At 40.7% G+C, this 22370-nt stretch overlaps 1 protein-coding gene across 1 annotated transcript in view; it reads left to right on the top strand.

Moving 5' to 3' along the window:
- LOC138965232 (uncharacterized) overlaps nt 1-21133 on the top strand; it is a 43363-nt gene extending 22230 nt beyond the window's left edge. The window contains exons 11-21 of the mRNA XM_070337357.1: nt 315-373; nt 1024-1101; nt 3218-3278; nt 4135-4222; nt 5557-5744; nt 7901-8083; nt 12879-12918; nt 15040-15131; nt 16278-16343; nt 17274-17408; nt 18077-21133. Coding sequence (XP_070193458.1) covers nt 315-373; nt 1024-1101; nt 3218-3278; nt 4135-4222; nt 5557-5744; nt 7901-8083; nt 12879-12918; nt 15040-15131; nt 16278-16343; nt 17274-17408; nt 18077-18250 — 1164 coding nt within the window. The 3' untranslated portion in view covers nt 18251-21133. The remainder of the gene's footprint in view (nt 1-314; nt 374-1023; nt 1102-3217; nt 3279-4134; nt 4223-5556; nt 5745-7900; nt 8084-12878; nt 12919-15039; nt 15132-16277; nt 16344-17273; nt 17409-18076) is intronic.
- Nucleotides 21134-22370: the final 1237 nt, after the last annotated feature.

Consider the following 22370-nt stretch of genomic DNA (forward strand, 5'->3'; position numbering starts at 1 on the left):
ATTCAGCTTCAAGTTATATCACATGCATTTCTCTTTATAGACAAGATAGTTTCTACATATTCTTTTTAATTATCTCCAATTATACCTATGAGATGTGGCTAATCAATAGAAATACTTAAAATGCTAGTTCAACTTTCTTGTGTCAAATGAATAGAAACAATTTCATGATAGTTAACCTGTTTTTGTTTTGGGACTTGGTTTTGGCAGTCTATCTGTTGTAGATATCATAATCATACTGTGTTTGGCTCTATTTTTCTTATGAACTGATCTCAAACTACCTTCCATAACGGCGCTTTCTTGCGTGTGTGATGCAGGACTTTGTAGAGGTGTTCATGTCTGGAGGACTCAGCAATACTGATGACCCATTCCTCAAGTGAGTCCTGCTTCAGCCTAATGCCCATTTACTTCGTTGCAATTCAAAGCTTCAATACTATTTCTTGCTATTTCATTTTGTGTAAAACGTTAAAAAATTAAATGTTGTTTGTGTGAAAACATAATTCTAGATTCAAAATGTCTATGTCGTAAAATGGAAATGTTGCTGTCAGAAAGAATAGTACTGTTAGACAATCGACACCCTTAAAAAACCCAAGACAACTCTTCCTGGCCCTCCAAAAATAAAACCTTTGACATCAAAAGCGAAACAAGTTTGAGAAGACGTCATAATGTGAATATGGCGTCGCGTAAACATTATGTCGCTTCTCCTGTATGTCTCCAAGAAACTGACACATAATTTGGAGAACAATTTAACATTTTATGTCAGTGAATTTCGCATATCAGCAAGATAATACTTGTAAAACCCGTCCTTAATTCAGCCTGAAGAAGACTTCGCGATGCCTTTTTACCGAAAAGTCAATGGTAAAGCTTCGTGCTACCAGCTTCGCTATGTATACTGCACGTATTCGACTTCTCCTAGTTAAGGACAGGCTTTAGGTCACTGCTAGGCGGTGCATGTATCAGAGTCATATATCATTAACTTGGGAGATATTTCCATCTGTACACCTCAGTTTTGTTACACTGTTGCAGCTCCCTGCCATGCCTTGACGGCTGGCCCAAAGAGAAACTCTCAGAAAACCCAAAGAAAGCCAACTACAGATACTTCAAGTGAGTCATACTATCAATAATCATTAGCAACGTATATTAATCTAAATTTTCTTTCATGACGCGCATAATTTGGTGATTTGTAAGTAAATTTTACTTTGAATAATCATAAGCAACGTATATACATCTCATTACATTTAGTCAAGTTTTGACTAAATGTTTTAACATAGAGGGGGAATCGAGACGAGGGTCGTGGTGTATGTGTGTGTGTGTGTGTGTGTGTGTGTGTGTGTGTGTGTGTGTGTGTGTGTATGTGTGTGTGTGTGTATGTTTGTGTGTGTGTTTTTATAAAGTGATTCCGAGAAAACTATTGGGCCAATCTTCATGAAACTTCACATGAGAGTTTCTGGGTATGATATCCCCAGACTTTTTTTTCTTCATTTTTTGGATATATGTCTTTCGTGACGTCATATTCGGCTTTTCGTAAAAGTTGAGGCGGCACTGTCACACCCTCAATTTTCAATCAAATTGATTGAAATTTTGGCAAAGCAATTTTCGACGAAGGCCGGACTTCGGTATTGCATTTCAGCATGGAGGCTTAAAAATTAATTGATGACTTTGGTCACTAAAAATCTGAAAATTGTAATTAAAATTATTATTTTATAAAACGATCCAAAAGTACTTTTATTTTATTCTTAATCATGTTCTGATTCCAAAATCATATAAATATGTTATATTCGGATTAAAAACAAGCTCTGAAAATTAAAAATATAACAATTATGATTAAAATTAAATTTCCGAAATCGTTTTAAAAACTATTTCATCTTATTCCTTGTCGGTTCCTGATTCCAAAAACATATAGATATGATATGTTTGGATAAAAAACACGCTCAGAAAGTTAAAACGAAGAGAGGTACAGTAAAGCGTGCTATGAAGCACAGCGCAACCGCTACCGCGCCAAACAGGCTCGTCACTTTCACTGCCTTTTGCACTAGCGGCGGACTACGTTCAGTTTCATTCTGTGAGTTCCACAGCTTGACTAAATGTAGTTATTTCGCCTTACGCGACTTGTTTTTGGCTCACGTAAGTGTAGCCTATGCGATGCTAAACTTTGTCTGTCTGTGCGTGCGTGTGTGCGTGTGTGCGTGCGTGCGTGTGTGATAGAAACTTTAACATTTCCGAGTCTATGGTTAAAGTTCGCATAAGAAGATTACGTCTCGGTCAAAAGTGTTTGACGTCAATTAATGCATCACTGATGACGTCATGCCTCCCTGTAGTCTTTCTCTCTCGCGCGGTGTGTGTGTTCATTTTGTGCACATGTGTTATTGTTACTGTTTGTGTATGTGAACTCGTGTGTGTGTGTGTGTGTGTGTGTGTGTGTGTGTGTGTGTGTGTGTGTGTGCGTGTGTGTGTGTGTAAGAAAGAGAGACTGAGAGAGAGAGTGTGTGTGTATATGTTTGTGTGTGTGTGTGTGTGTGTGTGTGTGTGTGTGTGTGCATGAGTTTGTGTGTATGTTTGTGTGTGTATGTGTGTTTGTTTGTAAAGGTGTGTGTGTCCGTCTGTACTGTCTATGTGCGTATGAGTGTGTGTTTTGTATGTATGACGGAGTGATTGAGTTTGTGTTACTGTTTGTCGATTTCTGACGGGAGCCTTGAAGGCTTCGCCTCTTGTTCTTTGATGGTGTGCAGCCATAACTTGGTGATTTGCACTGTCCTTGTATCGTTGTCGAAACCTCAGTCCAACTGTCGTGTTTCAAATTGCTGTAATTTGCACTTTTTTAAAGTCTTACGTGTAAATGTTTGAGCAGAAAGGCTTGCTTAACACCAGAAGACAATAATGGACATTTATATAAAACCATTTTTCTTCGTGATAATGAAGTGTAAGGTGCAGAAGAATAAGTAACTCTCACTTTGAGTTTTTATTTATCTGTTTCACATGTATCGGCCCAAAATGGAACTTTTAACATTCAACATCCATAGATGTGTTATACATTGAATCAAAGTTCAATGTATGTGTTGAATTCATGTAAAAACAATAAGTGCTTGAATTACAATTTAAGTGCAACCAACGTATTAAATGTCGAACAGTGTTATTTTCACAAATCGGTCAACAGATGTGTTTAAGGTAGGAATTGCATAAAAAGATCTTTAACCTCTGTCATGCTTTCTGTTTCTTCCAGACGTGGTACGGTTCTTGCAGCAGACAGTCTAAAGAATGAATGGATCATCATCGTGAAGTCGGTACGTTGAAAAATGTCATGTACAGTATGTTTTGATGTCTCCTTATTTGCATGTCCGTCTAATACAAAGTTCGACGAACTTGTAAATATTTAGTTTCGAGTTAGTTTCATAAACTTAAATCCAGCAAGAACAAACAATAATTGTGACCCTCCACCACGAAATGAGTCGCATGTCACCTCGCGCGGTTCTGCGCTAGGCTTAATACAAGTCCGGGGAGTGTCTGGTAACAGTGTGAGGGTCACCTTAGTCACAGGCTTATAACTCAAACAGTTTTTGCTCTTTTCTAAAACGGTTTTCACCACTGGATAGAGCATAAAAAGCTCTGTATGAAAAAGTAAAAATATGAAAATCATGCAAAGGTGACCAGCGACTCATTCTGTGGTGGAGGGTCACAATTCACCAAAACCTCGAGCACTGCACAGGATGCAGCCAGGCTGTTGATTATTGCTACGTGTCCAAGTGTAAGGATGGTTGGGGGGCAGCATATTACGGGAAACAAGGTATATTTGAAGACTGCCAAAGATATGAACAAACCACTAACTATAATTTTGGTTGTGTTCGTTTAGTGGAAATGTGAATGTCATTATGTATTCACTATTTATTGTGTGTTTATTTTGTTTTTGCAGTAGAAAAATATATTGCAAGAGCACATACCCATAAATAGTTCGATAATGGTATAAAAGAGATGTTGTATACATAAGAGAAATGATAGTATGTCCATCATAAGTCAAAAATGCATGAATGCAGTTTGTACACATATTGATAGAAAGTAAACGCCTTACATGATGCGTTTGGCAAAATCAAGTTTTTTTTTAACATTCTAAATACTTACTGAACAATAATTTATCATTTTCAGGGCAGTGTCAGCCTCCTGAAGAAGCTGAAGAATGTGGATGCAAAGAAGGCCATAGCTCGACGTGCCAACCAGTCTTTATCTAATAAACGTGAGTTTTGTTAGATAGAATAATTGGTTATTTGATATCTTAACAACGCTCTGCCTCATTCCGTTTAAGATTTTTGCTAGATAGATGTTGTTTACGATTTTCTTTCGTGCTTGTCATATTTGATGAATATTGCGTTGTATAATCAGAGTATTTTTCAAAGTCTTTGTCGGTGACAGGGTTTTTAGAAGTAGATATACAAGTATATAAAAGATAAATACAGATACATAGGAGTTAATTTGCTTCACACGTTCGTTTGTTGTTTTGTTGGGACTGAGAAAAAGCTTAATCCATTTTACTTAACATGAGAATCGTAATTGGCCGATAAAGACGTTGTACAAAATCAGTCGAAACCGCTGAACAGGCATGAAATCATGTAACTATTTTGTGAGTGTGTTGTCTTTTTCCCCAAAAGATAGACACAAAAAAGTAGTGCTTACAACGTTTAATACCGGTGTAATATTGCCCAATATTGACGGACTGTGTGATGATATCTTCTGCTATGGTCTGTTGAGACAGTGATATCAAAATCAAGACCGGAGGTCGAGATTTTGATATCACTGTCGAAACAGACCAATAGCAGAAGATATCGTCACGCAGTCAGTCAATGTTAGATATATTGCTAATTCTCTGGACATTTTGTATTTACTGTAAAGAAATTACAAAAGTATTTGTCTCAGGTTTGGCTGTTCCATATCCCTCCCTCTGATTATTATTTCTTTTTGTTCACTCTTTTCTTGTACTTTTCAGTATTTCAAAATGTCTTTTCTTTCAAAAAGTCTTTAGTCACTTGCTCAACTAAATTCTGGGATAATTACATTTTCATATATATTTGTTTGTTTTTAAATGTAGGTGTTTTTGTTTTTGAAGTGGGGAAGCAATAAAGAGGTCGTCGATATCAAAACTGATATCGACGGAAATGTCGTCGATATCACTTTTGCACTGAGCTCAGTTTTGCCCAATTGACCAATGGAAATCCACGTAACATATGAAATAGCAATATATCGCAATGTAAACAGCATGTTGCGCATATATATCAATAAGTTAATAAATCAATTAGTTAATGAAATCGTTAATCGTCAACTAATTAATTATCAATCATCAATGAATACAGAGGAACCCCCAGGTTAAGACCCCCCCAATTTAAGATTTCCTCAATTTAAAGACCTTGCCTTTTCAGACTTTCTGTTCATAACCTCAGTAAATGTACCCCCATTTTAAGACTCCCTCCTTTTTAAGACCTGATGTTCTCAGATTTGTGAAGGTCTTAAAAGGGGGGTTCCACTGTACTCACATTAATTAATGAGGTTAATCATTTCCACGTTTGTCACGTGCAGTGCAGGAACGGGTTGACAAGGACGAAGAGACTGGTGTGGTGAGTCACGAAGATCGTGTGGAGGACGCCTACCAGCAGAGACAGAATCAGATCGACGAGATGGGTCACCTCGCTCGATTCTACGCCCTACCCCAGATCTTCGTCGACACCAACGAGGGTTACAACGAACTCAAACGACAACACGATGAGGTACATTTTATCAGACGTCACAAGAGAAAGTGTAACTTGAAAAACGACCACTTTGTACAGTGCCCTATATGTGTTATTTGAAATCTGAAACAGAAAGATAGGACAAGTGAGTTAATTAATAGACTTAATAATAGAAAATGTACAGCGGTAAGAGCTCATACATCTGTGGTTCGCGCTATTAGAGTGTTAATTAATATTGTAATTATTATTTTAAAATCCGAAACAGAAAAATAACACAAGTGAATTAATCAATTGATTATTATTGACTGATTGATCAATTCTTTTGTACTTGAACAAAACATAATCTGTTATAATCATGTGTCTGTTGTGTGTTATCAAACATTGCATAAGCTTACCATTCTTGTTTTCTTTAATCTTCTTGAAGCCAAAAACATAGCACCAGCGTCGCTAGTTTTATTGAAGACTTCTGTTTTCTGTACATGTTCTGTTTTATGTGACATTGTAGCTTTGAATTATACATAAAGAAGCTACCAAAGGTGGAGCCTCGCGTCGCAGGTACCCTGTTTTGTGTAGAATTGTATTGCATTGTATACTGTTCAAAAAAAGAAACGCATAGCTTGTAATATTTGGTTAATTTAGTTATTTGGCTACAAGGATATCCACCAAACTGCAGAAAATGTTTATCTGGTCGTCGACCTTTCGTCCATTGCCACAAGTGAGCTCTGCACGTGACGCATGCGTTATCAGTGGCTACAATGTCAAAATTGCTCATTTGGCATGACCACTCGTCATGCTTCAGTGTAATCTCGTGAAACTCGGGGAATATTGAGCTCTCACCATGTCTTCCAAAACCCATAAAAGCGGATTGTTCGCCACAAAGAAATCAGACGACAATTCAGCGACGAAAGATGGCCCGATTGAGCAGAGAAGACCGCCAAATTGCATTGGGTCGTTTACAAGCAGGCCAAAGTCAAAGTGCAATCGCCAGGCACTTCCACGTGTCCCAGAGCACCATCAGTAGACTGTGGGTCAGGTTTCAAGCCACTGGCTCCGTTGCTGACTTGCCACGAGCGGGAAGACCAAGGGCGACAACTGCTGCTCACGACCGCTTCATACGGCTCCGCCACCTCCGGAATCGTTTCCTGTCGGCCTCATCTTCTGTCCAGGCTCTCCCCGGGCCACACCGATTATCGGACCAGACCGTGCGGAACCGCCTGCATGAAGCTGGTTTGAGAGCTCGCAGACCTCACAGAGGAGCTGTCCACACCCGCCGCCATCGCCAGAACCGAGTGCAGTGGGGCAACCAGCACCTTCGCTGGACCGTCCGGAATCACTGGAGACACGTGTGGTTCAGCGACGAGTCCTACTTCCTGCTCCAGCGACATGATGGTCGGAGGAGGGTCTACCGGAGAGTAAACGAACGTTACGCGCCCAACTGTGTGGATGAGGCACCCGTTCATGGTGGTGGAGGCGTCATGGTGTGGGGGGCGATCAATACCGCTGGAAGGAGCACCCTGGTGCACGTCCAAGGGCGCATAACTGCCCAGCGATACGTGGAGGAAATTCTGCGCCCACACGCCCTTCCTCTTCTGGCTGACCAGGATGCCATATTCCAGCAGGACAACGCTCGCCCGCACACAGCACGACTCACCACCCAGTTCCTCACCGACCACCATGTCCAGGTGCTTCCCTGGCCATCCATGTCGCCAGACATGAACCCGATAGAACACCTCTGGGATGAATTGGACAGACGTGTGCGCAGGCGAGAAGAAGCGCCGGCAAATCACCGCGATCTATTGCAGGCACTTCAGGAGGAGTGGGACACCATCCCACAGCAAGATATCCGGCATCTGATCCAGTCCATGCCCAGAAGGTGCCGGGCAGTTGTTGCTGCTCAAGGCAGTCACACCCCCTACTGACTTGACAGCCTCGGCACCCAATCGTATTGATTGACTGATTGATTTGAAGATGCAAATGAACTGTGTGTGCATTCAACTGTGTCCATACCAAATTTCAAACAAATAATCTAAATATTGGATTTTCTGTTAATTTTTTCGAAAAATAAAACAAATTTGGCAAGTAGCAGCTATGCGTTTCTTTTTTTGAACAGTATAGGTTATTTGATTAAATAATATGGTATTGTATTGTATTTGACCTTAAAAAAAACTAAAATCGTGTGGAACGTTCTCAAACAGTTCACAGGGCTGCACGGGGTGAGCGCGCTCCATGCAAGTGAGATGGCGACCGCAGCAGTGTCCGAGCACCTTCAGAGCGAGGACCAGCTGATGAGCAGAGGTGCGTCCAACGTCAGCCTGGACAGACAGGGCACGGGCACCTCCTCTATGGACACCAAGAGGCTCAGTGGGCTGGTCAAAAAGGTATTGGATTAAACAGGATTTCATTGAACATTTCATTGGTATGAGCACATTTAGAATCAACAGCAAGCTACGTATAACCTTGTAGTGGACAAGTTGGACAACAAGAGAGTATCAGATTAAACAGCAGCCCTGAAAGTTAAAAAAAAAAAAAGGTGCTTCTCAAAATTTACTAGCCAGAGATCAAATTTACTCTCCAACCCTGGGTGAACAGGGTGTGTTTTTTTTTCAACAATTAATTGGTACAATACATTATGACCATATTTAGAATCAACAGCAAACTATAACCTTGTGGTGGAAAAGTTTGACACCAAGAGACGCAGTGGGCTGGTCAAAAAGATGTTGGTTAGTTCTAACATTGTTTTATTCAACAACTATATGGCACACTACCGTATGAGCATATTTAGAATCAACAACAAGCAAAACATGGAACCGCCGGTTGAACTCAAAGGGGCTGGATCTATCTTTCTTTCTTTATTTGGTGTTTAACGTCGTTTTCAACCACGAAGGTTATATCGCGACGGGGAAAGGGGGGAAAGGGGATAGAGCCACTTGTCAATTGTTTCTTGTTCACAAAAGCACTAATCAAAAATGTGCTCCAGGGGCTTGCAACGTAGTACAATGTATTACCTTACTGGGAGAATGCAAGTTTCCAGTACAAAGGACTTAACATTTCTTACATACTGCTTGACTAAAATCTTTACAAAAATTGACTATATTCTATACAAGAAACACCAAGGGTAAAAAGAGAAACAGAATCCGTTAGTCGCCTCTTACGACATGCTGGGGAGCATCGGGTAAATTCTTCCCCCTAACCCGCGGGGGGTGGCTGGATCTATGGGGAGGGGAGGGGTGGGTGGGTCTTACGTTCCGGAAGCCTTCCACCCCACCCCCCCCCCCCATACCCTTACCCGGCAACTCTACCATTTTCTCTCAAGGATAGACCCAAAATACCCCCTATCAAATGCTAAATTTCAACAGCAGCTGGGGGTGGGGACAAGGAACCAAAGACCCTCCCCCCCACACACACACACAACCGCCCCCCCACACACACAACCGCCCCCCCCCCCCCCCGCCTGACCAGCCCCTGTACACTTGCCTTTTTTTGGAAGCCTCTCCCTCTAATACACTAGGTCCAGCCCTGCACGGTGTGCACGTGTCCCAACTCACTTAGAATCGTGAATGCTCCGTCTCTATCCTCTGTCTGTCAGCTCAAATAAACCGCAAACAGTACATCACTAGGATCATTGAATTTCCAGTTTCAACCTGAATAAAAAAAATGCTCGCGCTGGACCCGAGTACTCTTCAGACTGGCTCGCTCCCCCAGTATGAAAGTTTTTGTCTTGTGCACGTTTAAGATTCGATCAAGTCCGCATTTTAGAAGCGAATATGGTCGGACGCTGAACCACGATGCTTTCCCTTTCACTCGATAGCTCGACACACAATTAAAGTCTGCTGAGCCCAAGTCGGGGATAAAACATTAAAACGTTCATAATAAACAATAGTAAACAAGAATTTATTAAAACAAAATAAAGTAAAAAATTAAAAAAATAGACCGCCCATGCCGGGAATCGAACCCGGATCCCTTTGGCCATAGTCGGAAACGCTTTCCTCCAAGCCAACAAATCTGACATTCGCCAGTGAACTCAAATGCCTATACTCCTCGCGCAGTGGTACACGCACGCAAGTAAACAAGAATTAAAAAAAAAATAAATAAATAAAACAAAAATAGACCGCCCATGCCGGGAATCGAACCCGGGTCACTTGGATTTAAAAAAAAAAAAATAAATAATAATAATTATTTATTTATTTTACACAATTAAAAAAATTATTAGAGTGAAATAAAACATTAAAACGTTCATAATAAACAATAGTAAACAAGAATTAAAAAAAAATTTAAAAAATATAGACCGCCCATGCCGGGAATCGATCCCGGATCACTTTGGCGGACGTGATTCGCACCAGCTAGCTGGCTGTTCCATTAGCTGCACGGCAGTTGTACTCCCACCGCCAAACCTCCCCCCGTTAAGAGTCGTTTTTGTGGAATATTTCGCATTTAGGTCCCAGGTAACATTATGAAGTTTTAATACGATCAATCGGACCTATTATCAAGTTAGTGTATCAACTTTTGAACGAACTGCGCCCAGTAGTTTCCCAGCAATAAGCTGTTAAGTCGAGACGAACAGACAGACACACAATTAAAGTCTGCAGGACCCTAGTACTGCGTACTCGGGGATAAAGATAGTTTACAACCTAGCTGTTGTCAGAATGTGACACCACTTTGTCGGGTCCTTTGGTGGTCGCACTTTCAACCTGCAATTTTCACTGCTATCACTTTTCTCCCGGTGTTTGTTGGAAAGCCTTAATTACGGACAAAGGTCACTGATACGGCCACAGCTAAACCGCTTTACAGGAATTATGTGGCGAACCTCAGCATCACCTGACAACGTTTGTGAAACAGTACACTGAGCCATGCCATTTCCACTGTTCACACGAGAAGAGGAGAGAGTAAGAGCGAGAGAGAGAAAAAAAAGAGAGAGAGAGAGAGAGAGAGAGAGAGAGAGAGAGAGAGAGAGAGAGAGAGAGAGAGAGAGAGAGCGTACAGACCGAAAGAGATATGTTACATGCACACAAAACTTGACTTGGGCTACATTTTTCATCATCGAAAGTTTATATTGTCTTGAGAACCAAAATGAGTCATGCGAGGCCGATTCAGCAACGTTAATTAAAGGAACCCACGGTCCACCACCAATCTGTTCAGTGTTTCACACGGGCTGACAACATTCACCCACCTGGACACATACCAAAACTTACAGCCTGCCTCTTCTTTGTCTCAATAGGATGTGTTTTGCTGAATTTATTTTCGTAATTAGCACCTATGTCAAAAATAAAATGAAAACATCAACAAAATTCGAGGAACAAATCCCACTTTGCATAGTTAAGCAATCTCGGTTTCTTCTTCTTCTTCTTCTTCTTCTTCTGCTTCTTCTGCTTCTTCTTCTTCTTCTTCTTCTTCTTCTTCTTCTTCTTCTTCTTCTTCTTCTTCTTCTTCTTCTTCTTCTTCTTCTTCTTCTTCTTCTTCTTCTTCTTCTTCTTCTTCTTCTTCGTCTTCCTCTTCTGCTTCTTCTTCTTTCTGCTTCTTCTTCTTCTTCTTTCTGCTTCTTCTTCTTCTTCTTCTTTCTGCTTCTTCTTCTGCTTCTTCTTCTTCTTCTTCTTCTTCTTCTTCTTCTTCTTCTTCTTCTTCTTCTTCTTCTTCTTCTTCTTCTTCTTCTTCTTCTTCTTCTTCTTCTTCTTCTTCTTCTTCTTCTTCTTCTTCTTTCTGCTTCTTCTTCTTCTTCTTTCTGCTTCTTCTTCTTCTTCTTCTTTCTGCTTCTTCTTCTTCTTCTTTCTGCTTCTTCTTCTTCTTCTTCTTCTTTCTGCTTCTTCTTCTTCTTCTTCTTCTTCTTCTTCTTCTTCTTCTTCTTCTTCTTCTTCTTCTTCTTCTTCTTCTCCTTCTGCTTCTGCTTCTTCTGCTTCTGCTTCTGCTTCTTCTTCTTCTTCTTCTTCTTCTTCTTCTTCTTCTTCTTCTTCTTCTTTCTGCTTCTTCTTCTGCTTCTTCTTCTTCTTCTTCTTCTTCTTCTTCTTCTTCTTCTTCTTCTTCTTCTTCTTCTTCTTCTTCTTCTTCTTCTTCTTCTTCTTCTTCTTCTTCTTCTTCTTCTTTCTCTTCTGCTTCTGCTTCTTTTTCTTCTTCTTCTTCTTCTTCTTCTTCTTCTTCTTCTTCTTCTTCTTCTTCTTCTGCTTCTTCTTCTTCTTCTTCTTCTTCTTCTTCTTCTTCTGCTTCTTCTTCTGCTTCTTCTTCTTCTTCTTCTTCTTCTTCTTCTTCTTCTTCTTCTTCTTCTTCTTCTGCTTCTGCTTCTGCTTCTTCTTCTTCTGCTTCTTCTTCTTCTTCTTTGTTCATGGGTTGAAACTCCACCGTTCACTCATGTTTTTGCACGAGTGGGTTTTTACGTGTATGACCGTTTTCTTTTACCCCGCCATTCAGGCAGCCATACGCCGCTTTCGGTGGAGTCTGGGTTTCAATTTTTGGCATTTCATTAAGTCGAAGGATGCTCCTATTATATCTTATACAAAATCCTTCACAGGCGGTTTATGCGATCGCTGGCACAAAAAGGAGAGTACATTCCAATGTCTTTCTGGTTGAATATTTCCCAAAGAACCAACTTGTTTTTAATCGAACAAGCACGCTAGCCAACTTGCAAGCAAGCACTGATGCAGTAAAAAGAACAGAGTCCAACCACAACTATTTCACTGCTGCAGCGAAGCATACAATTCCCAATAGACGGTTAACTAAGTGGAAGGGCAAACTCAAAACGTGAAAAGAGGGTGTACTGCACGAGAAAGGTCATGTATGTGCCCTGCGCTGTGTGAAAGCAGGAAGTCGTTTTTGCGCATACCGGAAGTGATCTGGTTTACTTTCCTAGTTGGGTCCAAGTCACACATTTGATTCACCCCTGACAAATGTCCCTCGATGCGAGAATTATAATCTTCACAGTAACTAATTCATAAACTCGTTTCTAATCATTTTTGACTTCTGATGGACAAACAGACAAATGAATGACTTATTAGTCTTTAAAGCTTGTGGCTAACTGCTCTGTCGCAAAATCAGCATGCGTCATTTGTGACAAGTGCCCTGCCCTGCTTAAATAGTTAGATGGCAGAAAAAGGTTGACTACCTGTAATGATGGATGAATTATGCCTAACATTCTTGACACAATGAAATTAACATGCATGTAAAACTTACTGATTTTTGTCTTGCTAGGGTCCGTTCATGTCAAAGGCAAAGGGATCGTCTACTGGAGGTAAGAATCGTTACTGTTACAGATGGCACTATGTAAATTATAAGGTCATTTTTGCACCGCTTTATTTCAAGATGCTGACAGAAACATAGAGAAAAAAAAAGATAACACAAAGAGTAAAGGTGACACACATTTAGAAAACTGCAATAAACAAACAAACAAACAAATGTCCATTTGTATTTGTGAGGCATTTTTTATGCAGAAAATAAAGTGTTTCTTCTTGATGTTCTTGTCTTCTTCATTTAGGAAGATAGATAACAATGACAAGAAAAGATTACTCAGCATATGAAAATGATCAAAATCTTAACTTGCCGTTCAGAAAGACGAAAGTACTTCCTGATGTTTTGTTGCTTTTCAAGGATTTAAACAGCTACTAAAGCTGCGTTTTCCGCTTTGCAAGTTCTCGTTGTATACTGTGACTTTTTAAAATGTTTAAATTTTATGTTGTTCTTCCACTCAAAGACCTGTAAACGCTGTTAGGGATGCTCTATGCTTTGTTATATTAAAGTTGGCTTATTTTGTATTATTTTATTATTATTTTAGTTATTGAGACATCCCAGTGCACTAAGGGATTTATAGAGCAAATCGAGAAAATTCATTATTGAACGAAGCGCATAGCGCTGAGTTCAATAATTATTTTCGAGATTTGCTCTATAAATCCCTTAGTGCACTGGGATTGTTTCAATAACGATATTGTCAGTACCGCCAGAGAAAAAAGAAGATTCAAAACGCACATTTTGCAACGCGCATTTGGATAGGCGTAACGTACTGTGTGGTCAGGTTTGTGTCACTGGATCTACTTTTGTGTGGGCTGTCTCAAGTGTGTCGTGCTTTCGTCACACGCAAACTCTTGTTTTAATTTCTGTTGGTAAATTCCAGTGTAGCGTTAAGCTAAAAAGTGATGATCTTTCATAGAGACCTCATTTAAACTCGGAGAAAGGACTGTGCTCATAGTTATTTGCGATTCGAAACCTTCATCGAGCTTCGACAGATTGACTGTGCAGAGTTTTGCCCCTTGCCACGGTCGACGGAAAGTACATTTTCAAAATAAATGTGGCATGTTTCTCGTGTGGTATCTTCACTCATCGGGGAGTCTGGTACTAAATATGAACGGTAAGAATGCTCTGAACCCTACACGTATTATATCCCCATCGTTTTTTCGTTCACATTTGCCCAACAAGTTAATTTGCTGAGCGGGGTTAAATGTCGTCTGCTACTGCTAGGCTACCTGGGCAATCGAACCACTGCAGTCTGCACTGAGTCTGCACGCATGACGCAGGCTGGTAATAAGTCTTATATATGGTAAGAACGTTCTGAACCTTACACGTTTTCGATTACGATTGTTCTTGCCTTGAAATAATAATTCGGAAACCATTCATTTACTGAACTGATGTAGTCGTATTTCTGTGTAGTCTGCTACAGAGTCGATCGAGTCAGTCTTCCAAACTGGTCTAGCTGGTACGTTATCGGAATAACACTTGTGTTTTCTGTTAGCCGCTGGGAATTGTATACTAACTCATCATTTGGTAATGTGGATGATAAGCTACATGCCACTAACACGGCATATGAGAAGAATCTATGCAAGTCGGCGAAAATTAGATGAAACACAGCGGCTTCTATTTTTAGATCACTGACACTGGCACAGGCACATGCAATCTGTCAGAAAAAAACCCACTTCTGCTTTAATTGAGAAGCAGGGAATTTATGGTCATTTGGTATTGTGGAGAATATAAGCTACATGTCATTAATTAATTCTGAGGATGAGAGCACAGTCTCGCTTAGGCAAAGGGCGGAAGAATACGCTCTGTGGAAAAGTTAGCGCACTCCAAGAGTGCGCTAACAGTTTTAGCGCATCGCCATTAGCCAATCAACTGGTTCACATCAGTCATGTGACACCAGTACTTACTGACAATTATTATTATTATTATTATTATTATTATTATTATTATTATATGATTGTATCGTAGATGCAAGGAGTGTATGGATGTATGCTTGTTTCCATATTAGGACAAATACCAATGGCTTGTATGCTACATGGCGGATTACATTCTTGTTCTTGTTCTTGTTCTTGTTCTTAATGCAACAGTCATATTTTTAGTCATGATGTTTTTGTAAATATTTCAGATGATACAGAGACACTGGAATCTCGGAAGAACACAACGCTCAGCGCCATATTTGGACAAAACACACCGTTAGCCGAAGAAGAGAACAAAAAGGTTACATGTTGTCGACATTGCACATTTTTCATACTTTGCACCGACAAAAATGCCAATTATACACTTTCTAAAAAAAAATGCACAGAAAAAATTCGAGATTGTAAACTATTCAAAACGTGCTCTGAACGTACGAAATAGGGTTAGGGTTAAATTGCACATCATGAAAATGAGAAGCGTTGTGTGCTTTGTTCCGAAACAAAAACTCATAAAGACTGTAAACTATCCAAAGTTGCGCCAAAAAAAGACATTGACGGTATAATCGTTCTTAAAGTGTTGCACAGTAAGAGACAGCATGGGGATTGTAAACCGAAATTCCGGGAACGCAGAAGAAGAAGTAAACCAAAATTTGCAATGACAAAAATAAAATAAAAATGGAGATCGCAAAATTTTAAAAAGTAAATAACAAAAAAAATATAGAGATCGTACAGTTTTCAAAAGGTGCAATCAAACACAAGGCAACTGAAGGGTAAAGGTAAAAGGTAAAGGTTGTTCTATGATCTATTGGTTGTTAGGGATCAAGGTGTTAGCTATCTCACCTACATTTGCCCTGGCTTAATGAGGGCGATGCCCATCTCCTCTTTCCTGTGCTGCTTTCATTTTCTCCGGCCCTGAATACGGTTAATTGTCATCATTTTCACGATTTTTCATTCATAACAAGTTGGGGAATGTATAACACTGTTCCCCAGGTAACAAATTGAGGGTGGTGAATGGGTTTGAGTTTTCAGGCAAAACGTGGATTGTCAAAGTAAGTGCCAATCAGGTCCTGGTCAACCTCGTCCTTCGGCCTTGGTCGATAAAGGTAAAACCGAAGACGATATGACACCTGGCCCTCGGATCAAACAACTTATAGAATTCTAATTTCTAGATTGGTGGACTAAAGATCTCACGAACAAATCGTGTATTTACGTACACCCCACGAAGGGCATGAACTCGATTGCGACGTGCGCTCTAACCACTATGCTTCTTTGGTATTCGCATTGTAACTTTTGGAAACGTTGCAGTGAAGAAAAAAACTGGAGTTTGAAAACTTTCAAAAACGTACATCGAAACAAATATTTGACTTGCGTGTTGACTTTTTTGCCTATTGTTCTGAAGTTCAAGTTAATGCTATATTTCACTGTTTGTTTTGGGTTTGTTTTTGTGCAGCCTGTCAAAGTCCCACCACCTCCGATGTACGTGAATGTGCACACGCTCACAAAAGGAATGGTCTTTGTAAGTTATTTCATTGTTTTCCCGTGTGCAGTTATAGACTTGCTCTCCATTAGTAATCATGCCTTGAAACTTGCATGCGTGCAAGACTTCTAGAAAATATAACTCTTTGGCCATGTGGTGCTTGTAGAGTCTTGTGTGTTTCACCTGAAATCGCTAGACACGTAAGGCAATGTTTGTTGGCGACCACATGTAGAGACATGCCTCTCGCTAGTGATTGGCTTATAATGTCACGTGGGATTGTTTGCCTCAGTGTTTCCAGGAGGAGCAACTCTTCCACAACCCATACACATTTGACAGAAATATGTTTGAACAAAGTGTATTGCATATAGAAATGAATACTGTAAAACCTCTGTTGAAAGAACCTCCATTTTAAGACTCCGTGTACATCAACGCCTGGTTTTCTCTAACTGTCTCTTAACTGGGTCAGCAAAATGTAGTTCTGTTTTGAGACTCCCTATCTTGTAAGACCTGAACTGTTCAGAGCTTTGGGATCTTCAAGATAAACACACTGATTAAACAAACCAAGACGTCTCTACTTGACCGCTCTTCCGAAGTAATACCTCTGACATCAAAAGCGAAATAAAGTTGGAGAAGACGTCATAATCCGAATCAATAATATCACGTAAACCTCCTGTTGCTTCTCCTGCACGTCTCCTAGAAACCGACAGAGAATTTTGAGGACGAAGTTTACTTTGTCTCTATGACTTTGTCATTCACTTTCATAGTTAATATGTAAAGCGCGAAGAGCATAGTTTACTGTGGTTCGCGCTATATAAGCTGTCGTTATCATTATTATTATCATTAGTATTCCAAGCAGGAGGTCCCCGCCAGGCTGTGCATGTGTCGGAATGGTATTTCTCAAAACCAAGTTACTGCATAATGTATAACACTGGTTGATGCCGCGTTGTGCATATCTATCTGTGTCTGCAGGGTCTGTCGGACCTGTTCTTTGACAACCAGCCAAGCATGGCGCTGGTGAGCAACGGAGCGGAGTGTGTGTCCATCAGCAAGAAGCTCTTCATGGAGCACGCCTCACACGCCTTTGTCACACGCATCAGAGAAGATGTGAGTAAGACGTCTAGTGGCTTTGGCTCTTTGTTCAGCGCAGTCAAACTCCAAAGTGTTCATTAGAGTTTCGAAGCGAGTGGGGAATATCTGAGCTTGCGACGATCCTACTTTAATGCGGATGTAAAGTTGTTTGTTCATTTCAATGCATCCTTTTCTCTCAACAAGAGACTGGTTTCACAAAGCTCCCAGTTGCTGTTGTCGTTTATCTTTTAAAACGCTTAGGTTCCTTTGTTTTTAACATACTATGATACATGCAAGGCTAGAAAGTGAAGACTAAAAGTTATGACTTTAATTACAGTTTTATATTGTCATTTCCTCTACTCATTGTGTTTTGCTAAAATTGAAAGCATTTCTTACTTTATAAACTCAAAATCGAAACAGTTTATCTTCGGCAAAACTAACCTTTATTCACCCCGCCCCCTCCTTGCAGTATATCCGATAGGTGCAAGCATGTACTAATTCTGTCCAAAATAAGTGCAACGGGAAAACACTGAATGCCTTCAATAAGGATGCCAGTCGATGCAACGTACACTACCCCCAAAGACAACAACAACAACAACAACAATAAAACAATTACAGAAATTATGGAACAAAAAAAAGTTAAAATAAAATAATGTAAACAATTCATTTCAATTTATCTGGAATCTTTCTTGTTTGCTGGGTAGATCTACCCGTACCCGAGCGAGGAAGAACTGCAGCAGAGCATGGAGAATCAGATGGTGTGGGACTTCCACCGGCGCCAGGTCGTGACGCACGTGGTGCAGGACATCAAATGTGACCCTCCACCACGAAATGAGTCGCATGTCACCTCGCGCGGTTCTGCGCTAGGCTTGATATAAGTCCGGGGAGTGTGTGGTAACAGTGTGAGGGTCACCTTAGTCACAGGCTTATAACTCAAACAGTTTTCGCTCTTTTCTAAAATGGTTTTCACCACTGGATAGAGCATAAAACACTCTTTATGAAAATGTAAAAATATGAAAATCATGCAAAGGTGACATGCGACTCATGTCGTGGTGGAGGGTCACAAATGGACAAGGGCCGACAAGAGTGACGCCAGGCTCAACCTCTCGCCCGCCCTCGGAACTGACGTCACCAAAGACGTCGTACAGGGCTGACCGGGAGTGACGCCTGTCTGAACATCTTGCCGGCTTTTGTCTACAGACATCAATGATGACGTAGTGCGGTGCATTTGACAACTATACCAAGCTCAAAGTCTCACCATTCCTGCAATTATGATGTCATTGCTGACGTCATAAAGTGGACTAGGGCTTTCTGGAGTGACGTTTGTCGGAATATCTTTGTCTATAGACGTCTACCTTGACTTCAAAAAGAGTTAAAGTGGGTCAATGGATAGTGTGGATGAAATGTGTCCAAATACCTTGCCAGCCTTTGCTTATTGACGTCAGCGTTGACGTAGTGCAATACAGCAACAATGACGCTGATGTCTTTATTGCGGAAGCTCCTGGTAACTGTCGTCGTTGTGACGTCATAAGTGACACGAAGGGATCTAAGGATCAAAAATGTAGAAATGACGTTTTAAACCAACAACCAATTGTGGGCTGACGGCAGCGATAACTGTGTCAATATCTTGCTGGCTTTGTTTCTACTCATGTCATAAGTGACATTAAAGCTAGACATCAAGTGTGTGACGTAATGTAATGAAATAATCATTGAAATAACACCTGTTTGAATATCTTGTTGGATTGTGTCTACTTAAGTGAACAGTTGTGTTGGGCACATCACATGGACGGAGGCTGCAGCTGAAAACAGTAATTTTAGGTGTAACATCTCTGGCCAGGTCTGGGATACTAATGACGTCAGTGATGTTGCAAAGAACATCAAGTGTCCCAGAGCTGATGTCAAGGACGTCTGTATTAAATCCTGCCATGTTTGTGTATTGACGTCATCAGTTACGTAATATAGTGCGTCAAGCAGTCATGGACTGATCAGTGAATTCTAGCAACATACTGACACGCTTTTCCTGATTGACGTCATCAATGACTTATTGCATATTGCGTCATCTGGACTAGGTCTGACAACGGTTACCCCAAGCTGAAATCTCAGCATTTCCTCGCAACTCACGTCATCAGTGACATTATGCAAATCAGCAAGTGAACTAGCGCTGACAGAAGTGAAGCAGCACACAATGGTTTGCCAGTCACTCAAGAATGACATCACATGTGTCTAGAAGACGAGGAGTCGAGACGAAAGAAGGAATATAGCAGACACTATTATGCTCTCCTTATTGAGTATGAAAGAAACAAAACATTAAGGCACGGGATGCCTACTTGTTGGCTACTGTCTTCGTTGATGTTGTACAGTGCTTCCCAAGAGTCTACCTGAATGTCGAAGTCTTGCCCAGAACGGACCAAATTGGCGCAGCATGATTCGTTCTGGTGTCCAGACCGCTGAAGACAGAAGCACTGCAGTTTGCTGTTGTAGACCTTAATGTGACACTCCGCAAAGCCAGAGCTGCCAGTCCCTCTCATGTGGGCCCTACGTGTGGGAGGGGTTTCCCGGCCTGGATAGGCCTCATGAGCCACCTCCGGACCCGTCAGTCCAGGCATCATAGCATTGAATCTGCGGTCATCTTCGGAGGTCAAACAATAACAACATAATACTTCTGATTCAAATGTGCGAGACTGACGCCTAAGTCGACGCCTCTCTGTCAGTCGGCAATGGACGACTTTGACGACAATGGCTCTCCTTTGAAATGAGAACTAGTGCCCGACTTGAGGGTTACTTTAGGACAACTGCTCTCCTTTGAAATGAGAACTAGTGCCCGACTTGAGGGTTACTTTAGGACAACTGCTCTCCTTTGAAATGAGAACTAGTGCAAAAGCACGAGTGAACGTGGGTGTTTCAGCCCATGAACGCAGAAGAAGAAGAAGCTGACCACTATGTCAGGAACGTAGTACAGTGGAACGTGTCCGTAACGACCACTCAAGGGACCAAACAAAACTAGTCTTTATAGACAGGTGAATTATAGAGAGAAAAGCCCGTTGAGGACCCTTTTGGGGGGTCGTTTTGGACTGCTGACCATTCTGAAGAGGTGGTCCTTAGAGTAGGTTCAACTGTAATTTACTATCATAAGATGCACACCTTTCATTTTACATAGTTCGTTTACGTCGAAGTATTCAGCTGACATTGCATAGTAAGTTGTTACGTACGTGCTTGGGCTTCTTCCATGGCATATGCTACGTTCTTCAGCCAAAACGTTCTGATTCCACAGGAGCTTCAAATTGACATTCAAGGTCTTTCTTCTCTGTGGGGAGCTTCCGTGAAAATATCTTCCTTGCCAAGTTGTTTTTATCTTACTTAAAAACAATTGGAGTGTTCAGAGCGAAATGCGCGTTTTTCACAAGCTACTAACTCTGAACGGCATATGGATTCATTGCGGCAACATCATACATGGGGAGATCTTTCTTTCTGCATTGCATGTTTACATCTCATCAACCATACTATCGTCTGTATTGCATGTTTACATCTCATCAACCATACTATCGTCTGTATTGCATGTTTACAATTTAGTCTTGCATTAACATAGTTTTATGATGGAATGCGTTTCTGTTGTTTTCATGTTTATTTCACCCCATAGAAACTCGAGATTTTGTTAATGGTTGACACACATATCGTTAATCATATTAGATTTTGTTCTTACCTTTTTATGTTCCAGTGGTCCAAAATAAAAACAAATAACTGAAATTTAAGGTGACAGCGGTCTGCATTGTGTGTGTGTGTGTGTGTGTGTGTGTGTGTGTGTGTGTGCGAGGCTGACGCTAAGTACCGGCATGTCCGTATGAGAGGGCCTTAGGTACCGTGCATAGACCTTGGCTGCACTAGGTACCGCGCTAAGTACCTGCGATGTTAAAACCCATGTACATAATACTTTTGTGTGTTGTTTATGCTGTTTATATGTAGGCATGTTAGTTTGAACTACGATCCTTTATTTTCGTAAATAAGGCTCATCATTTTGTCAAGTAGTAGCGGTTTGAATTTCAAAGGTACTTAACGTATGGAATATACGTACAGAACCAACTTTTTACACACAACCTAAAAGTTCTCACTGCAGATTTAAAAATAACAGCAATCGTTCTCTTGTATCTCAAGCATCATTGACAGTAAATAACTGAGTAGAAACCTAGCCCTAATTGGGAGTAGTCGGGTGTTTTGACCAACGGTACTTAGTGCTTTCTGTACGGACATAGCGGTACTTAGTGCTTTCCGTACGGACATAGCGGTACTTAACGTCGCCTGCGGTTCCAAGGTTTTATTACACAGACATAGAGATGTTGGTGGCCATATTATTTCGACCTGTATATATCGGGACAGCACATTCAATTCAGACATCCATAGACATGAACTACGATCCTTTATTTTTGTAAATAAGGCTCATCATTTTGTCAAGTAGTAGCGGTTTGAGATTCAAAGGTACTTAACGTATGGAATATACGTACAGAACCAACTTTTTACACACAACCTAAAAGTTCTCACTGCAGATTTAAAAATAACAGCAATCGTTCTCTTGTGTCTCAAGCATCATTGACAGTAAATAACTGAGTAGAAACAATCTTTTACAAAGAATGACCAATAGTGAAGTGAATAGTAAACATTATACAGGCCTAAAAACAAATTTTATTAGACATCTCTCTCTCTCTCTCTCTCTCTCTCTCTCTCTCTCTCTCTCTCTCTCTCTCTCTCTCTCTCTCTCTCTCTCTCTCTCTCTCTCTCGGTTGTATGTATATATTAGGCAGCATTGATGTGCAAGATTATTGATAGAGGAAAGCTTGGAACAAACCACTGTGTATTTTGCATACGTTTAAATACCATGTTTTCTATTTTTTTCCTGTGATTTATGTGTACCCCCCCATTGAAAGGGGCTGTAGGCCCATATTCAATTAAACTGTGTCAGTCTCTCTCTCTCTCTCTCTCTCTCTCTCTCTCTCTCTCTCTCTCTCT

The sequence above is a fragment of the Littorina saxatilis genome, linkage group LG4 (assembly GCF_037325665.1).
Source record: "Littorina saxatilis isolate snail1 linkage group LG4, US_GU_Lsax_2.0, whole genome shotgun sequence".
In the NCBI taxonomy this organism is placed as follows: domain Eukaryota; kingdom Metazoa; phylum Mollusca; class Gastropoda; order Littorinimorpha; family Littorinidae; genus Littorina; species Littorina saxatilis.